The 18,962-nt window shown below is 56.6% G+C and overlaps 1 protein-coding gene across 4 annotated transcripts; it reads right to left on the reverse strand.

Annotated features, from left to right (window-relative positions):
• Nucleotides 1–69: 69 nt before the first annotated feature.
• On the reverse strand, nt 70–7,757 carry NRBP2 (nuclear receptor binding protein 2). Of its 4 annotated transcripts, XM_005564283.4 has the most exons (18): nt 7,371–7,757; nt 6,748–6,870; nt 6,570–6,671; nt 6,377–6,466; nt 6,154–6,194; nt 5,959–6,053; nt 5,818–5,841; nt 5,665–5,748; nt 5,529–5,584; nt 5,326–5,421; nt 4,166–4,298; nt 3,963–4,065; nt 3,819–3,869; nt 3,609–3,744; nt 2,669–2,722; nt 2,509–2,572; nt 2,361–2,416; nt 70–2,271 (listed from the first exon to the last, which is right to left on the reverse strand). In XM_005564283.4, exons 1-18 carry the CDS (start codon nt 7,491–7,493, stop codon nt 2,203–2,205), a joined length of 1,500 nt encoding a protein of 499 aa, XP_005564340.3. In that variant the 5' UTR covers nt 7,494–7,757; the 3' UTR covers nt 70–2,202. The 4 variants fall into 4 exon arrangements, with proteins under 4 accessions (XP_005564340.3, XP_015310821.1, XP_045254797.2 ...); XM_015455335.3 differs by having other exon boundaries at nt 70–2,416; XM_045398862.2 differs by having other exon boundaries at nt 2,509–2,722.
• Between the last annotated feature and the right edge of the window lie 11,205 nt (nt 7,758–18,962).

Consider the following 18,962-nt stretch of genomic DNA (forward strand, 5'->3'; position numbering starts at 1 on the left):
CATTCTACTTTAAAAACAATACACATAAAATTCTGAAAAGATAAAAGGAAGAATTCAACAGAGACATGATTAAGTGCAGCAATGGTAGTATTGATGCTTTTAAGTTCAGTTTAATCAGTAGTACAATGTTATGTGTTTGCCACTGAAACCATTTAGGACCGTGCGTAATCAGACAGTTTCACATGAGGGTTTCCATCTAGGATATGGAGATTATTTTAGATTACTAATTTTGAGTTGGAAGGTGTGAGCATTAGAATAATTTTGTAAATAGTATTGGAATATTTAAGATAACTGAGATTCACTATTTTGCACATTTAATTTATTTGATATGCATTAGTAAGTCTTGCTTTGGTTTTTGGCTTTTGGTTGGGGTGCTGTGGTCAGCAGAATGCCACCCTTCCCCAACAAAAGAGTTTCCTTCCTTAATCCCTGGAACCAGTGAATGTTAGTTTACATGGCAAAATGTGTCCTGCAGATGTGTTTAATATTAAAAACCTTGAGGAGGGAGATTATCCTGTATTATCTGGCTGGGCCCAACCTAATCTCATGAGTCCTTAGGGACAACCTTTCCTGTCTGCAGAGAACCAGAGAAATGTTTCGTGATACAGACTGAAACTGCTAGCTTTGAAGATGGAGGAGGAGGCCAAGAGCCAAGGAATGTAGGCAGCCTCTACAAGCTGGAAGTGGCCTTAGTTTACAGCCAGCAAGAAAGTAGGGACCTTGGCCCTGCCACTGAAAGGATGTGGATTCTGCCAGCAGCCTGAAGAAGCAGGAGACAGAGTCTCCCCTAGAACCTCCAGGAAGGAAGGCAGCCTGCCAGCCTTGATTCTAGTCCAGTGAGACCTGTAGTCAGACTTCCAGCCTACAGAATTGCAATACATTTGTGTTGTTCTAAGCCACTAAGTTTGTGGTAAATTTTACAGCAGCAGTATAGAACTAATACAGTGGTGTGCCTTCCTGGTTTGACATTTGAAATGCTTTTAAAAAGGCATGATTGTGCTAAATTTATACATACAATTTAAAATGTTTAAGGCCATTTCACTAAGTTTGGAATTGGAGGAGAGGCAAGCCAAGAATCAAGAGGCCAGGAAGGCAGGGGTAGAATCTATGGGGGCATAGAAACCTCTAAGACTGAGCCAGGAGTGCAGTGGGAGAGAGGCAGGGAGCCAGGAGCTGACATCCTCAGAGGCCCAGGGAGCAGCTGCCCCAGGGAGGAGGTGCGGGAGGTAACATGGAGGGGGTGTGAATCTGAGGAGCAGAGAGGATGTGGGGGCCCTGACCCCTCCAGGCCAGGGAATGCAGGAGAGAAAAAGCCCGTTGGAGGGGCTGCAGTGGCCAGAGGATATCTGTAGAGGGGCTGCAGTGGCCAGAGGAGATCTGTAGGGGGGCTGCAGTGGCCAGAGGAGATCTGTAGGGGGGCTGCAGTGGCCAGAGGAGATCTGTAGGGGGGCTGCAGTGGCCAGAGGAGATCTGTAGAGGGGCTGCAGTGGCCAGAGGAGATCTGTAGAGGGGCTGCAGTGGCCAGAGAAGATCTGTAGAGGGGCTGTAGGTTCTGGTCTCGGGGTGGGTAAAGGGTCAAAGAGGTGGCTCCAGGGCAGAGCTGCGTGGGACCAGGGGCTTTGCTGATGACAGCCTCAACTCCAGACCTCTCTGTGGTCTGTTTCTCCTGCCAGGTCCCTGTTGTGCCCAGTGCCATGCGTGACACCTGCAGGTGTGTCACTGCTGGCTTGCTGTGCAGGCTCCTTGTGTGGGTCTATGGTGCCAGCCAGGGATGGCTGCTCTCCCAGACCCCATGGAGCAGTTCCCTGGGCAGAGGTCTGTCCAGGGCTGACCCTCACCCCCAAGCCCCAGAGCTGGGGCTCCCTGCAGGGCAGCCTCCTGCATGCTGAGCAGGCAGTGGCCCTGGCCAGGCAGCCTGGGTAGGAACTCAGGGTGGAGAATGGAGGATATGGGAAGGGGTCCTGAGGGCAACCCTGAACCTAAGGACCTGGGAGGCCTAACGGCTCCCCCACACCCACCCCCCACCCCCGCGGCGCCCGAGGCAGGGTCAGCCCCACTCTCAGGAGGCGGGGGTTTCTTCACTACCAGGGCCTTTGTGCTCCCAGGCACACGGAGGAGAGCAGCCCTGCGGTGCTGGGGTCTCCCCCACATGGCCTGCCTGGGCAGCACCCCGGCATGGTCCCCAGGGGCTGGGGTACTGGGTCAGGCCTGGGCCCCACGGTACTTCAGGAAGGTGCTCTCCAGGAAGGTGGCCAGCTTCATCCGGTCGTCCTGCGGAAGGAGGGAGGCATGGGGGACGGAGGGGCACAGCCTGCCCCGCTTGCCCCCTCCGCCAGGCCACGCTGCACCGCCCAGCGCACCTCATGGAGGAAGCCGTAGTGCACAAGCTCCGAGGCGAGGTCCTGAGGGCTGTCCGCTGCGGCAACGGTGTAAGGCGAGGCATGAGGCCGCTGCGCCACCCGCTGCCCGGGGTCACCGCCCACCGCCCAGGTCCCTTGCCCAGCCTACTTGGGAGCAGGTCGTAGGTCAGCTGCCGGTGCAGCCGGTCCTCCAGCACCAGAAGCAAAGTGAGCTGGGGAGGCGGCGGGGCGTGGTCGGCTGGAGGTTTGGGGGTCTGCCACGCTCCCGCCTTCCCCACAGCAGCGCTGCCCTCCCAGGCCCCGCTCACATGCCAGCGCGCCTTGTCCTCGCTTCTCTCCAGGTTGCACTGCATCTGGATGACCTGCAGCGGCGGAAGGCTGAGACTCACAGACCCAGCAGCGAGACCACATGCCGCGGCCCCAGAGGGGCCAGGAAGGGACAGCAGAGATTGGAAAGGGGGGAATCTCTAAGAGGAGCCCATCTCACTGCTAGTGGCCTAGTGAGCTAAGGAAAGCTTCGAGAAGAGTCGACATTAGGTGCTGGGTACTGAAGGCTGAATAGGAGCTTTCACTGCTGAGAGAACAACTTAAACAAAGAGGGAACTTGAGCACGGGGAAAGGGAGGTTGAGTGGGATGCGACTGCACCGAAGTGCAGGGTGCCTGCAGGACCAGGCCTCCCAGCGCCTGGGCATCAGCTGAGGACTCCCATGATCTCTGCGGGCAGCCAGGAGCAGGCAGTTTGCCTGTTAGGACATAAATTCTGGCTGCACTGCACCAAGAGAGGCCACTGGCCAGGAGGCAGCGCTGCAGGAAAAGTCTGAGGAGACACCAGGACATAGATACCCGGGAATCAGCACGAGGTGGGGGGTGGGAGGGTGGGGGTGGGAGGGTGGGGGGTGGGAGGGTGGGGGTGGGAGGGTGGGGGGTGGGAGGTGGGGGGTGGCGGGAAGAGTACTGGCGGGGTGGAAGAGCCTGGGCGAGTTCTGGAGGAAGGATGCTTGCAGTAGGTTCAGGGCAGGCAGCAGGATGCAGGGGAGGATCTGAGGGGACAGGGAGCCTCCCGGAAAAGGAGAGTGTCCAGCCTGTCCTACAACCCCCATAATCCCCACAAGGGGGTCAGCCTGGATCTGGTCTCTGGCAGCCAGGAGGAGAGCTGGGCTGTGGGGAGCAGGCCCTGGGAGAAGGAATCTCTTATCAGGCTGCTGGAAGGTCTGAGGGATGGCACTGAGCAGCAAGAGGGGACTCACCTTCCTAGTCTCAGAGTCAAAGGGCTCTGGCGTCGGGGTCTTGGCCTTTTGGACCTCCTCCAGGGGTGGGGCTAGCACCCGGGGCAGCCCCAGGGGCCGAGTGGCTGCAAAGTTCATCAGTGGGTAGATCCCATTCCTGGAGACACACCGGGGTGGCTGGGGGCTCAGGCCTGACAGCTGCCTGGCCCCCAACCTTACATCAGTTCTTACCTGACATCCTCCAGGAATTTGTCCAGCTCCATGAAGGAGACTTCCGAATACCTGGCATGGGGGTGGGAGGCACATGAGGGGCTGGTCAGGGGCGCAGGGAGGGGAGGCACGGGGAGGGGAGGTTTCTGGGTGCTGACTGCTCACCGCCACTGCAGCGGGGGCCTGCGGGGCCGGGGAAGCTCCGCCAAGACTGCGTGCAGGTCCACGGCCTTGGTCTTCTCCTCCACTACGTTCTCAGGCATGAGGTCTGCAGCCACAGGAGCATCAAGGCCGTGGGTCCTGCAGGGCCCCTTCCACATCCCAGCCGCAGCCTCCCCGGTCACCCCCTGGGCTGGCCTGCTGCTCACACTGGTGCTGGATAAAGCAGTGGGCTGCTAGGAGCTTCAGCGAGTGCACCTCGAAGAGCACGCGGTGGAAGAGGAGGCTGTGGGCAGAGGGCCGGCGGGCAGGGTCCCGGGCCAGGCAGCAAAGGATGAACTCCTGGGGCATGGGGAGGAGAGGCTGGTGGTGTGCAGAGCTCTCTGCTCTGGCCCCACAGTTCGAGGAGAGGTGGTCCCTGAGTTCTCCTCGTCCCTCCTCCTCAGGGACATACAGGACATGCAGGGATGCCCGTAGGGAGGAGTCCTGGCAGCAGCCAGGCCAGGACCTGGCCCTCTGGGCTTGAGGACAGCTGGGTTCTGGGATTGGAGCACCATGCTCTGCTTCCCTCAACCTCCCAAAAATCATGGGGAGTAGGAGCCATGATCTTTAAGTCACACCTGCAAGCTGTGGTCCTTTTTTTTTTTTTTTTTTGAGACGGAATCTCACTCTGTCGCCCAGGCTGGAGTGCAGTGGCACGATCTCGGCTCACTGCAAGCTCTGCCTCTCGCTACCCATGGTCATTTGATCGGCTCAGCTCAGGCCCAGCACTGGAGATGACCTTGCTGGTTCCCCACTCTATCCACATCCGTGCCCAGCCCGGCTCCAGCTCCCTACCAGCCCCATCCAGGCACCCCCATCTCCTGAGGCCATGGAGTTAAGTCTGGATTCCGAGCAGAGGGGGCTATGGATGCAGCTTCCATCCCATACCTCTTTTTGCCTGCTTGGCACCCACCATGTCCCCCCACAAGCTGGAGCCTCATCACCTCCTAGAAGCTTAAAGTCAAGGACTTGGAGTGAAGCAGACCCAGGTGCAGATGTTGGCTCCACCACTTACTCTAAAGCCTCAGGCAAAGGACTCATCTCCTCTGAGCCTCAGTTTCTTTATCTACAAAACGGGCATGGTGATAGCAGCCACAGAGGGAGGGTCTTTCTTGCCTTCTTGTCCTTAGAATGTGCTGACCCATTAGGGCCTCCAGGCCTGGAACCAGTATGTGCTCCCACTGAGGTCCTCTTTGCGGGGGTGCAGCCAGCTGATATACCTCTCAGCTACATAAACTGTGATGCTCTCCCAGGCCTGCCTGGAGCACCTTGCTGGCCTAGCTGAGCACAATGAGCCAGCTGGGGAGGGGCAGGGCAAGCTGCTTACCCGCATGTTGGGGTCACTCAGTGAGTGCCTGGCACGAGCAATGGCCTCCTCTGTGACCCGGGTGTCCCCGTTGGCCTGGATCTCCAGCACAGCCATCTGGGGCACAGAGCCAGGTCAGGCATGGGGAAGGGACCACACAGGTGAGCCAGGCAGGGCACAGCTAGGAGGAGGGCAGAGCACAAGGTGGAGGGCGGGGGCAGTACCTCCAGCGCACACATCCCAAAGGAGAAGATGTCCACAGCGGTCCCATCGGCCACCTCTGAACAGGAGAGAACACAGGACGGGTAGGAGAGAAGCACACAGGGCAGGCACGGGGCGCCCAGACCCAGCGCCACTCACCGCCGTACTCTGGGGGGAAGAAGTGCAGGTTCCGAAGTTCCTCTCGCTCAGCGCGGATGGGGCTTCGGAGATCATGCGGCAGCGCTGTGGAGGGCGCAAAGGCTGAGCGGGCGGGACCTCTCCAGGACCCCATCCCCCAGAGTCCGCACTTACCATTGGAGAAGATTCGGTGCCACACTGCCAAGGGGCGGGAGAAAGAGCGGAGTTAGCTGCTGGAGCATCAGAACTCCTCTGCCCTTGGCTGCAGGCACCTTCCCCTGCCCCGTCCCCCGCCCAGCCCTGTCCCGCCAGCACCAGAGCCGATCTTGATGAGGCCGTTGTGCTGAATGAAGATGGTGTCGCTGGTCAGGTTCCCGTGAATGATCGGGGGGCTGCAGGCGTGCAGGAAGCTGCAGACGTTGGGGAGGGGAGAGTAGGAGGAGCCGGTCAGGAGGCTCTGGGGAGGCGGGGGCTCAGCAGCGCAGCGCCCGGACCAGCCCAGGCCCTCACCTGAGCGCGGACAGGATCTGCGTGCACCAGCGCTTCCAGGCCTGGCGGCGGACGCACGACTCCGTCGGGTGGGCGCAGGAGAGGCGGCTGGGCCTGCGGAGCCCGCCCCGCATCCTCGCCCAGTCCCTGTCCGAGGCCACTGGGCACCCCCTCACCATCCCAGTCCCCGAGGCTGCCCCAACCCCGTCCTGTCCCCGTGGCTGCCCCAGCCCGCTCCCCATACCCGGGCGTTCATGGCCTTGTGGTTCTTCTTGGTTTTTTTGAGGAATTGCTTGAGGCTGCCTGATGACACGTACTCTGTGATGAAGATGACCTGCAGGGTGCGAGCTCAGGATTTCCACCAGCTGCGCGTTCGTCCCCATGCCCACCCCACCTGGCTGTGGCCTCTGCCTGCCCGGGGCCTCGCCCATAATCACCCTCGCGCAGGCCTCGGAGGTATCCAGCCAATACTTGTGCAACTTCACGATGTTGGGGTGGTCCACCAGCACCAGCTGCTCAAACACAGTCTGGATCTTCTCCTGGGGAGGGAGGGTGGTCTCTAGGTGGTCAGCAGGTGGTCACCCAGGCAGGATGAGGAGGGGGCAGCGGCCTCACCTCGTGCGCCGCGAAGGCCTTCCTGTCTCTGAAGTGGAGCTCGTTCCACACCACCTCTACCCCCTCCTCCGTGTCCATGGCTAGGAAGGTGCTCTGAAGCCCTGGCATGTTCCCCTGGTTTACCTGGGGAGTGAATAAGGGGTTATGTGTGCCCTGGTGTGTGTCAGGTTGCGGGTGAGGATTTGGTCCCTGTCTATTCCTTTCCAGTGGGCCCAAGCGTGGACTGTAGGACCTGAGCCACTCTGCGGGAAGGTGGGGGCTTGGAGGGTAGCTGCCCCTAGGAGCCAAGGGCTCCTATCCAAGGGCTCCTATCCAAGGGCTGGGCTAAGGGGATTTGGAGCAGGTTTCAAGGGGTCGAGGGGGATCCCCAGGAACCTAGCCGCTGAGTCCAGAGGCATGGGGAGGTGGTCCTAGGAGGAGACTGGCCCTCAGGGAATCCCAGGGCGGGCGCCAGGCCAAAGGGGTCCAGGGGTGGCTGATTCGCTGGCCGCGAGGGACCGTGGAGAGGTTTCCAGGCGCCGCGCGCCGCGCTCTCCCAGCGCCCCCACGCCCCGCGCAGCCTCCAGGCCCCTCCGGCTCTGGGAGGGCGGTGTCACCCCAGTGCCCCCGACCCCCGCGCCCACCTCCTCCCGCCGCTTTTGCCAGCGACCACACGGGCTCTCTTCCAGGATGTCGCTCTCGTCCTCGCTCTCGTCCTCCCGCTCCCGCTCCCGGGCCAGCCTCGGCGCCGGTTCAGGGGCCGCCATGGTTCGGCCGGCCCAGGCCACCGCCCTCCGCGCGATCCACCGCCGGAGCAGCCTCTCCCGGCCCGCCCTGGCCCCGCGCCCAGCAGCCCAGCCTAGATCCGCCGCCGCCGCCGCCGCCGCAAGCCCCAGCCCCGGCTCTGGGAATTGGGAGGGGCGGGCGCGCGGCGGGCAGATGGGGGCCGGAGGCGGAGCCGGCGCGCCGCTCCCGAGCCGCGTGTGCCAGCCCGAGCCAGAGCACCGCTTCCCAGCCAGCTGCCGAACCCCGGCCGCGCCCAGGCCCCGCCCCTTCGGAGGCCCCGCCTCGCGAAGCCCCGCCCCAGGCCCTGTCCCCTCCTCGTCCCCCAAGCCTCCTCCGCGAAGCCCCGCCCTACCTCCGCGAAGCCCCGCCCCGTTTTGGTCCCCGCCCCCGCCCATTCCCAAGGTCCTCCGCGAGGCCCCGCCCCAGGCTCCGCCTCGCCTCCTCGAAGTCCCGCCCCGCGCAGGGGAACCGCCCCCAAATCCCCGCCCCCGTGGAGGCCCCGCCCCGCGGCCACCCGGAGCCTGGAGCAGCCCACTTCTCTCGCGGTTGCTCTCCTAGGATCTGGGGGAAGACCCGGGGCATCTGGGGTCCCCCAAGCCCACGACACCCTCCAGCTGCAGGAGTCCCCGCGGGCTCGAAAGCGGGGCCCCGCTCTCCTGGCCACGCACTCATTCCCCGGCCGACCCCCTTGGGACAGGTGGGTGGGACACCGAGGGCGGGGGGAAAGGCCCACCAGCAGGCTGACCCAGGCTGACTTTCACTGGGGGCCACAAATCTCTCCGTGGCCCGCCCGCCGGTGCCTCCTCCCGCCCACAAGCCCATCTTCTCACCTTCCAGGATGGCGATTTTCTCTTTTCTCCTCAAACGCGCCCCTCCTTTCCGCGGTTGGCTCGGGACAGTGGAACCATGATGGGGGAGCCCACCCGGCTCACAAGGCCGCTCCCTCCGGAGGCCGCTCTGAGCACACCCTCCAGCCACGCTGACCACCGGGGCTGTCCCCGATTCTCACCTAAAACCCCCTTCAGCCCGCAGCTGCCACAGCCTTCCCGTGGCCTTCTCCCTCTCTCAGGGCGGGTCCTCATCCTTCACCTTCTCTCTCTGGAGCCCAAATTGGAACTCCGCTCCTCCCTTCCGCGCGCCTCCGTGTGCTGTCCCTTTGGGACGCCTCTTTCTTTCTTTGGCAGATTTGCATCTGGCCCTGCTGCGTCCCCTGTGGTCGCTCTTTCCTGACCAGCCTTGGTCACCAGGTCCCCTGAGTGTGGCTTCCACCAAGGCCAGATGATCCTGCTGAGGCCTTCTGCAGTAAAGGTTTGGGGTGTTCAAATTCTCCACCCTGAAACTTGCCCTGACCAGCTCCTGAGAGACACCCTCTAAGCCTTTGGAATGTTCCGCCTGATTTGAATGTCTGTGTTTACCTAGGCCACACCATAGTCTATGCTAAGCTTGTCCAATCCGCAGCCCAGAGGGTGCATTCGGCCCAACACAATTTTTTTTTTTTTTTGAGACGGAGTCTTGCTCTGTTGCCCAGGCTGGGGTGCAGTGGCCGGATCTCAGCTCACTGCAAGCTCCACCTCCCGGGTTTACGCCATTCTCCTGCCTCAGCCTCCTGAGTAGCTGGGACTACAGGCGCCCGCCACCTCGCCCGGCTAGTTTTTTGTATTTTTTTAGTAGAGATGGGGTTTCACCGTGTTAGCCAGGATGGTCTCGATCTCCTGACCTCGTGATCCACCCGTCTCGGCCTCCCAAAGTGCTGGGATTACAGGCTTGAGCCACCGCGCCCGGCCCCAACACAAATTTGTAAACTTTCTTGTTGAGATTTTTTTTTAAAGCTCATCAGCTGTTGTTAGTGTTAAGTGTATTTTATTTAAGTGTGTTGCCCAGGACAGTTCTTCCAATGTGTGCCAGGAAGGTCCAAAGATTGGACACCCCTAGTCTGTGCTAACAACGTGGTCTACCGGGGGACTTTGGGCCATGTGGCATCAGCCTGACCTCTGCAGGGGCTGGAGGCCAAAGTCTGCGACTTGGGAGGTCAGCCATACCTGTGTGACCAACCCAATAAAAACCCTGGACACCGCGGTACAGAGGGCTTCCCTGGCTGGTGGCATGCTGTGCTCATCCGTGCTGGGAGGTTGAGCACTGTCCGCATGCCTGCAGTGGGTGTGGACACCTGCAGACCTGTGCTGGTCTCTCTTGGGTTCTGTTCCGTGAGTCCTTGCCACTGCTGATTTTAACGCATCCATTGCTGTAATAAATGGTACCCTTTCTGAGTTCTGTGAGTCCTTACAGTGAACCATTGAACCTGAGGGTGGTTTTGGGTAGCCCCCAGTGGTCCCTTCTCACTTGGCACGAGGGCCTAAACAGGAAGGCCCAGTAATTGGTCCCATTACCCTACCTCATGTCCCCTGCCCTCTTCAGCTGAGCCCACCGCAAGTACATGGCCCTGTGCCGTTGGACATGACAGGCACTTCCCCTCAGGGTCTCTGCCCTGGTTATACCTTTGCCCGGAATGCCCTTCCCAAACATCCTCTGAGGTCACTTCCTGAGAGGCCTGCCCTGGCCACGAATCCTGACATCACAGTCCCCATCCCCTTTCCCCTGCTTGACTTGACTTTTCCTGGGGCATTCACCCCACCTGACTTGCATCTGGGTTTTTCTCATCTCTCTTCTTCACTGTCTGTGTCCCTGTTGCTATTCGAGCTCCCACAGGGCAGGAGTGTCTTCTCTTTGTCCCTGCTCTTTCTCTGGTGCGAGGACAGTACCTGGCACGCAGCAGGCCCTCAGCAAACACTTGTTGAATGGATCTCTGGGTGGGCAGGGGTGCGTTTTGGGGGGTGTGGTCCAGAGAAGCCCCTGAAGAGGTAAGGCTTGAGCAGAAGAATCTCAATGAATTTCCTCCCCTTTCTCCACCCCCATAACCAGACACACATGTTCTGTGGTAGGTCATATAGAATCCCCCAAAAGTCTACATCCTGATCCCCAGTACCTAGGAGCACAGCCTTATTTGAAAAAAAAAATGGCTCACGCCTATAATCTCAGCACTTTGGGAGACCGAGGCGGGCGGATCACGAGGTCAGGAGATCGAGACCATCCTGGCTAACACGGTGAAACCCCGTCTCTACTAAAAATACAAAAAATTAGCTGGGCATGGTGGTGGGCGCCTGTAGTCCCAGCTACTGGGAGGCTGAGGCAGGAGAATGGCATGAACCTGGGAGGCGGAGCTTGCAGTGAGCCGAGATCGCGCCACTGCACTCCAGCCTGGGAGACAAAGTGAGACTCCTTCTCAAAAAAAAAAAAAAAAAAGAATAAAAAAGATTTTTGCAAATGTAAATAAGTTTAGGATCTTGAGATGTTGGAGTGGGCCCTAAATGTCCTTATCAGAGAAAGAAGGATACTTGGGGTGCAGAGAAATAAGGTAGACCGTCAAGTGAACATGGAGGCCACTATTGGAGGGATGTGCCCACAGGCCAAGGCGTGCCTGGGACTGCCAGGGCCATGAGTGGTGAGGAGAGAGACCTGGGATGGATTCTCCCACCCCAGCCCCAGAAGCAATCAGCCCTGCTGATACCTCAATTTTGCACTTCCAGCCTCCAGCACAGTGAGCGAATCTGTTTGTGCTGTTTTAAGCCACTCCTGCATCTCTGGTGCTGCTCTGGCAGCCCGAGGGGAATAGCACATGCACCGGGCACAACCCGCATGGTAAGAAGAGTGACGTGACAACCGCTACGTGTTCGCGTGCAGGGATGCTTCCCAGCACTTATTCCGACTCCACAGAGTGGGTCGGACTGCTGCCCGCCCGCGCACAGAGGCAGTGGCTGCTGCAGCATGCCCTCCCTGGCCTCAATCTGGCTATGCCCCAGGGTGGGTGCCCACCCTCCCTTCTGCTCTGCCTATGAGCTTCTCCACCCCTTGATCCTGCCAGGCCATTTGGATTTATCGGAAGTTCTCTAGGGCTGCTCTTGGCCACTGAGCCATTCACCCGCCCTCTTAGCCTAATCCGTGAATAGGCTTCTTAAAATTTATTTTTTTAGAGATGGATTCTCACTCTGTTACCCTGGAGTGCAGTGGTGCAATCACAGCTCACTGCAGCCTCAAATTCCTGGGCTCAAGGGATCCTCCCACCTCAGCCTCCTGAATAACTGGGACTATAGGCACATGCCACAGAGCCCAGCTATTTTTTTTTTAACTTTTTATAGAGCCAGTCTTGCTATATTGCCCAGGCTCGTCTTGAACTGCTGGGCTCCAGGGATCCTCCTGCCTCAGCCTCCTGAGCAGCTGGGAGTGCAGGCGTGAGCTGCTGCGCCTGGCCCCTGTGCAATGCCTTGTGGTGCCAACTGCAGGTTCGCTGCTCACTGCCTCCTCCACTTCCGCCTTGCACATCTACTGGGGCTCCATGTCTGTCGCCTTAGAGTCTTCCTAAGCCTCTCCCTCCTGTGAGGCATGCAGGTGAGCTGTTCTCAGAATTCCTGCAGATTTCTTTCCCATCGGCAGGTGGACGATCCCTTGGCTTGCGGGGCTCAGGACTGCTGTCCTGGATGCCAGGAATCCTAGGGTGGGAGAAAGCCAGGGGGTCCCAACTCTGGGGGGTCAGAGGAGCACCAGAGGAGCCCTCCCACTGTCTGTCCTGGTCACCCTGCCTCCTGGTCTCCCACATCATGTGCGGTCCCATGCCAGGAGTGTGGACTGGACTGGGTGACTTGCTTCCGGGGCGAGAACACAGCAGAGGTGCAGAGGCACTGGGCTGGTGCCTCCCAGATTGGGCGGTGGAGACAGTGGCTTGCTGGCTTCCCAGCTCACTCCGAGCAAGGCTGTGAAGTGTACACACGGCCAGAAACAGCCGTCTCCAGAGAGCAGCCACGAAGGCCTGTGGTGGCCAACAACCAGCTTGGAAGCTGGTATGTGCGCACATGTGTGTATGTGAAGCACTGATTAGGAATAATTATTTCCAAAAATATTTCAGGAGGATAGCAATATATCTAGTAATAACTCAATCCTGAGGAACAGAGGCATCTATTCAGCATACAGATAAGGCAAAGTCCAAGTTGAAGATAATTGACACCTATGGTGAGCTCTTCTCGGTGTCAACGGCTCTCACTGGCGGGATTAGCACATGCACCAAATTGCCTTAAAGGACTATTTGCGTAACAGTGAGACCACAAAACAACCCACATCACTCACTCCTTTTTTGTTTAAGGGGTCTTTACCCACTCTTGCACATAGGTTAGGATAATTGTAGAGCACTGAGATAAAATGCAAGGACAGTAGTTTTCATGTGGTTTTTGAAACTAATTCGAGGATTGAAGGGAAAGCATGTAAACAGCTATGTTTTGTTGAAGATTTACAGGAGCATTGTGACCTGAAAAGGAAGAGGAAGTTCCCAACCTCCTCGGAGCCTCACTGGTACCCAGTTGTCATCCATCACCCCTAGATCACATGCCCTCCTCTTTCCCCTGCCCTGAACATGAAAAGGGGCTGAACCTCATACCCACGTGAGATGGCTCCCGAGGATGCTCATTCACATCTGCTGGGCTTGCTGCTCTCCAAAATGAATTTGTTGCCTTCTTGGCTTTAACTCCTTGTCTTGACTTATTGGCTGTCGTGCAGGAGAGCTCAAGTTTGGACTTGTTAACCTTTGGACATCTCTAGTTACTTAAAAAACTTGCTGGCCAGGTGTGGTGGCTCAGGCCTGTAATCCCAGCACTTTGGGAGGCCGAGACGGGAGGATCACAAGGTCAGGTGATCGAGACCATCCTGGCTAACACAGTGAAACCCCATCCCTACTAAAAATACAAAAAACTAGCCGGGCGTGGTGGCGGGCGCCTGTAGTCCCAGCTACTGGGGGGGCTGAGGCAGGAGAATGGCGTGAACCTGGAAGGCGGAGCTTGCAGTGAGCCGAGATTGCGCCACTGTACTCCAGCCTGGGTGACAGAGTGAGACTCCATCTCAAAAAAAAAAATATATATATATATATATACCTATATATATATATATATAGAGAGAGAGAGAGAGAGGGATTAGGGACATTAATTTGGACATTAATGTCTTTGATCTGGAAAATTTGAAAATCTTTATCCTTTCCTATGTTTCCTCTGCCCCATTCTCTATCTTCTGACCTTCAAGGACTCCCTTGGATGTCTGTTGGACCATCTTACTGTTCTGTTTGCACCTTAGCTTCTCTCCCGCTCTTCCCAGCTTTTATCTCCGTTTGCTATGTTCTCCAAAATTCCTTCTACTCTGTCTTCCATTTCACCTCCTCCCTCAGTGATTTGTCTGACATGCTGGTTAAATCAAAATCAGCCCATTGAATTCTTTTTTTTTTTTTTTTTGAGACGGAGTCTCGCTCTGTCACCCAGGCTGGAGTGCAGTGGCTGGATCTCAGCTCACTGCAAGCTCCGCCTCCCGGGTTCACGCCATTCTCCTGCCTCAGCCTCCCGAGTAGCTGGGACTATAGGCGCCCGCCACCTCGCCCGGCTAGTTTTTTGTATTTTTTAGTAGAGACGGGGTTTCACCGTGTTCGCCAGGATGGTCTCGATCTCCTGACCTCATCATCCACCCGCCTCAGCCTCCCAACGTGCTGGGATTACAGGCGTGAGCCACTGCGCCTGGCCAAATTCTTAACTTTAGTTATTGCTGTTTACAGTTGACCAGGGCTATTCTACGGTCTTTGTGGATGTGTTCTGTTGTTTCTGTGGGTTCTCACTCATGGTGTCTTCATTCCGGCTGTGCTCTGGTTTCTTCGGTTGTGTGCAGACCATTTGAGAAGTATTTATAGGAGGAATAAGCTGAAGGCACCGCATGATGCATCCTCTTCCGGAGACTTTTGTCCACTTGTGACAAGGTCTGAGTGTTGCTTGTCTGGAGTTGCCTTATCCCAAACTCAAGGCTTTAAGATCTTCAGACCACCGTCGTAGGCAGAAGTCTGTGTGAGGACTGGTTGACCCCTCAGGAGCTTCTGTAAAGTAGGAGGGTCTCTTGAGTTTCTCACCTTTGGTGGATCCTGGTTGATCTGATGTCCCATCCCTCTCTGTCTGGATTGTAGAGCTGTGTCCACAGGCCACTGTGGTTGAAGGTGGGGCAGATGTGAGTCCCCGTCAGTGCCCTGGGCTGGGCACAGCTTAGTGTGCATTCTGACTCCAAGTTGTTGCCCACATGTCTGCTGTGAGACCACTTGTCCTCACTGTGGGCCCCACAGCATAGATGTAAGCTCAACTCAGCCTCTGTATTGCCTGGGAAGCATGAAGGTCTCACCACAGGAGCCCCTCCTGTCAGCACTGGCGTGCCCTGCCCTTGGTGTTTGCCCACCTGTCAGGATGTCTTTTTTTTTTTTTTTTTTTTTTTAAGATGGAGTTAGCCGGGCGCGGTGGCTCAAGCCTGTAATCCCAGCACTTTGGGAGGCTGAGACGGGCAGATCACGAGGTCAGGAGATCGAGACCATCCTGGCTAACATGGTGAAACCCCGTCTCTACTAAAAAAATACAAAAAACTAGCCGGGCGAGGTGGCGGGCGCCTGTAGTCCCAGCTACTCGGGAGGCTGAGGCAGGAGAATGGTGTGAACCCGGGAGGCGGAGCTTGCAGTGAGCTGAGATCCAGCCACTGCACTCCAGCCTGGGTGACAGAGCGAGACTCCGTCTCAAAAAAAAAAAAAAAAAAAAATAAGATGGAGTTTTGCTCTTGTTGCCCAGGCTGGAGTGCAGTGGTGTGATCTAGGCTCACTGCAACCTCTGCCTCCTGCATTCAAGTGATTCTCCTGTCTCAGTCTCTTGAGTAGCTGGGATTACAGGAGCCTGCCACTACGCCTGGCTATTTTTTTTTTTTTTTAGTAGAAACAGGGTTCCACCATGTTGGTCAGGCTGGTCTCCTGAGCTCAAGTGATCTACCCACCTTGGCCTCCCAAGGTGCCGGGATTGCAGGTGTGAGCCACCGCACTGGAGGGAGCTCAAGGGAAGACAAGGCAGGCATCTGACCTCCTCAGTCTCTGCCTTGCCTTCTCACTGTCTCCAGGGTAACCCATCACCACCCTCGTCGCGAACCCCATCGCCAACCCCATGGCCAGCCTCATCACGAACTCCACTGTGAACCCCATCACCAACCCCATTGTGCCATCACCAACCGCATCACTAACTCCATCATGAACCCCCATCGCCAACCCCATTGTGCCATCACCAACCACATCACTAACCCCATCATGAACCCCATCACCAATCCTATCACAAACGCCATCTCAAACCTCACCACCAGCCCCTTTGCGAAGCCCATCACGAACTGCATCACGAGCCTGTCTTCCAAGCCTATTGTCTTGCTGCAAAGTCTACTTTGAATATAAATCAGAATATAGGCCAGGCGTGGCGGCTCATGTCTGTAATTCCAGCACTTTGGGAGGCCAAGGCAGGTGGATTGCTTGAGCTCAGGAGTTCAAGACCAGCCTAGGCAACATGGCAAAACCCCATCTCTACAAAATCTGCTGGGCATTTGTCTTTGACTTTCTAGTCCTTAAAAAAAAATCAGCTGGGCATGGTGGCACACACCTGTAGTCACAGCTACTTGGGAGGCTAAAGCGGGAGGATCGCTTGAGCCCAGGAGTTCGAGGCTGCAGTGAGCTGTTGCACCCCTGCACTCCAGCCTGCGTGACAGAGTAAGACCCTGTCTCAAAAAAGAAAAAAAAAAAAAAAAAGAAAAAGAAAAATCTGAATCTGAATATTAACTAGTTTTTTTTTCTTTTTGGATTCTTTCCATAACAAACCTAATTTTCTTTTTCTTTTTTTTTATTTTTTATTTATTTTTATTTTTATTTTTTGAGATGGAGTCTTGCTCTATTGCCCAGGCTGGAGTGCAGTGGCTAGATCTCAGCTCACTGCAGGCTCCGCCTCCCGGGTTTACGCCATTCTCCTGCCTCAGCCTCCCAAGTAGCTGGGCGTACAGGCGCCCACCACCGCGCCCGGCTAATTTTTTGTATTTTTTTAGTAGAGACGGGGTTTCACCGTGTTAGCCAGGATGGTCTCGATTTCCTGACCTCGTGATCCGCCCGTCTCGGCCTCCCAAAGTGCTGGGATTACAGGCTTGACAAACCTACTTTTCTTGCCACTAGAAGGATGACTTGGGTTGACTGGGGAGAAAATATCTTTTTCGGATAGGAAGAAAAAAGCCACACGAATGTTAAAAATAACAAAAGCAGCAACAGCGTGCTACTCCTTTCTGTCATTCTTGTGGATGTTTTTCGAACACTTCCAGGGTTTGAATTTTATTTGTACTCACAACTGCCATGTGAGTTAAATGTTTTTACGATTATTATTATTATTTTTTTGAGACAGAGTCTTGCTCTGTCGCCCAGGCTAGAGTGCAGTGGCGCGATCTCAGCTCACTGCAAGCTCCGCCTCCCGGGTTCAAGCAATTCTCCTGCCTCAGCCTCCTGAATAGCTAAGATTACAGGTGCCCACCACACCCAGCTAGCTTTTGTATTTTTAGTAGAGACAGGGTTTCACCATGTTGGTCAGGTTGGTCTCGAACTCCTGACCTTGTGATCCGCCCACCTCGGCCTCCCAAAGTGCTGGGATTACAGGCCTGAGCCACCGCGCCCGGCCATGATGACGATTTTATGAAAAGGGAAACTGAGGCACTGAGCCATGAAGTCACTTTCGGAAGAGCCCATAGTTATGAAAGAGCAGTGGCGGCACCGAGGGCAGGGGTTCAGTCCCAGGGCTTGCCATCTGGCCCTTTATAGGAGCATCCTTTGTACCTAGAGATTGGAGATAAATTTTGTCAAAAGATCCCAGGAGTCTCCAAATCTACCCTGGTTCTAAACGTGAGGTGCAAGTACCTGGAGCATGGCGGCTGAGGGATGCCCCTGGAGCGTGTCTGCCTCCCGTCACCACCTGCCCCACAGAGTGCCACATGCGAGTCCGGCTGGGAGGGCCCTGTGTCCTGCTGCCCCATGGTGCATGCTGCTCAGCACCCCAGCCTCCCGTCCCCAGGCTGCCTCCCAGCCTCCAGCCGGCTGCTGTCCATCCATCTGCCGCTCCAGTGCAGCCAGTGGAACAGGGCCGTGAGTGTAGGTGGCCTGGCCATCCCCTTCCCCAGGGCTCTGAGAAAGCCTTCTCCTCCAGCAGTGTTTCTATCCAGGGTGCACAGGGTGGCAGTGACCACCACAAGCCTGTGGGGCGAGGACAGTTTGGAGTTGGGCGCTCGTGAGTTCCTGCCCTTGACTTGAGAACCTGGGCTTGTTACACGCCCAGGACTCTGGTTCTTCACCTGTAAAATCAGAAGAGCACTTCTGGACACTTCTGGGCTGGCAGAGGTGGAGCACAGCCACTACAGCTCCTCTCTCCCTTTGGACAGAATATAAAAAGCGACTCCTGGAGGACTGTGGAACGCTAACAGTGGCAGCTGGCTGGGGAGGAAACTCAGAACTTACCAACAACTGGCGCGGAGGTTTACTGTTTTGTTTTTTTGTTTCTTTTTTTCTCCCCAGCTGTATGTGCGGTTTTGAGGATGGGGGTGTCTCACAACTGTGCCGTGGGTGCAGAGCCCGACAACCCCAACGCCAACCCACCTTCCCCTCTGCAAACAGAGTGCACAGGAGAAACCCCCACTTCCCTCTCCTCTCTCTCCTAATCCTGTCCCGGCCTGATCTTTGGTGGCACCTTGGGCCCCTGAGATCCTGCACGAGATTCCACCTGTATTGACAGAGGAACTGGGCACAGGGCTCTGTGGTCCAGAGCGTGTGTGTGCAGGGTCCCTCTCTTATTTTCTCTGCCTTTTCTCTTGCTGTGCTGCCCTGAGCAGGGCCCAAGTCATCTGAAATGGATGACAGCACAAGGAACTAAGACTCTGAGAGAAACCCTGGCTTTCTAAATGGAGGACTCCTAGGAGCCTGAGTGTGTGGGGCCCCCACGGAGCAGAGACCTGGAGGAGGGGCCTCCACGCTGAGCATGAAACATCACAAGCTCGGTGCTCGCCTGAGCTGAGCAGCATGTGTGGGGAACACGCTGCACAGCAAAAGCCTTGAGAATGGAGCCAGCGCGGATCCACTGCATACAGAGGCTGGGACGCGGCTTGTGGCCTGGACCCAGCCAGGGCAAGTGCCTGCCAAAGTGAAAATACCAACGTTCTCAAGTGCGTTCTCACAGGGCTCAGAGTCTCGCATCTGATTATTTAAAATATCCAAGATACAACCCCAAATTACCCAACATGCCAAGGACTGGAAATTGGATCCAGTCTCAGGGAAAAAGACAGTTGCTGGCAGGACCCCAGGACTCAGATGCTGGAGGGACCAGAAAAAGATTTTACAGCAGCAATTCCAGCCTGATGTTCCCCGAGGCAAGAGTGGACACCCCAGGAATGAGTGAAAAGACAGACGTTCTCAGCACGTGGCAGCAAATGGCAGAAGTGAAAAACATATTACCTGAAGTGAAAAATCATCTGAAGTAAAAAAGTTGGCCAGGTGCAGTGGCTCATGC

The sequence above is a fragment of the Macaca fascicularis genome, chromosome 8, assembly GCF_037993035.2.
Source record: "Macaca fascicularis isolate 582-1 chromosome 8, T2T-MFA8v1.1".
NCBI classification, from domain to species: Eukaryota; Metazoa; Chordata; class Mammalia; order Primates; family Cercopithecidae; genus Macaca; species Macaca fascicularis.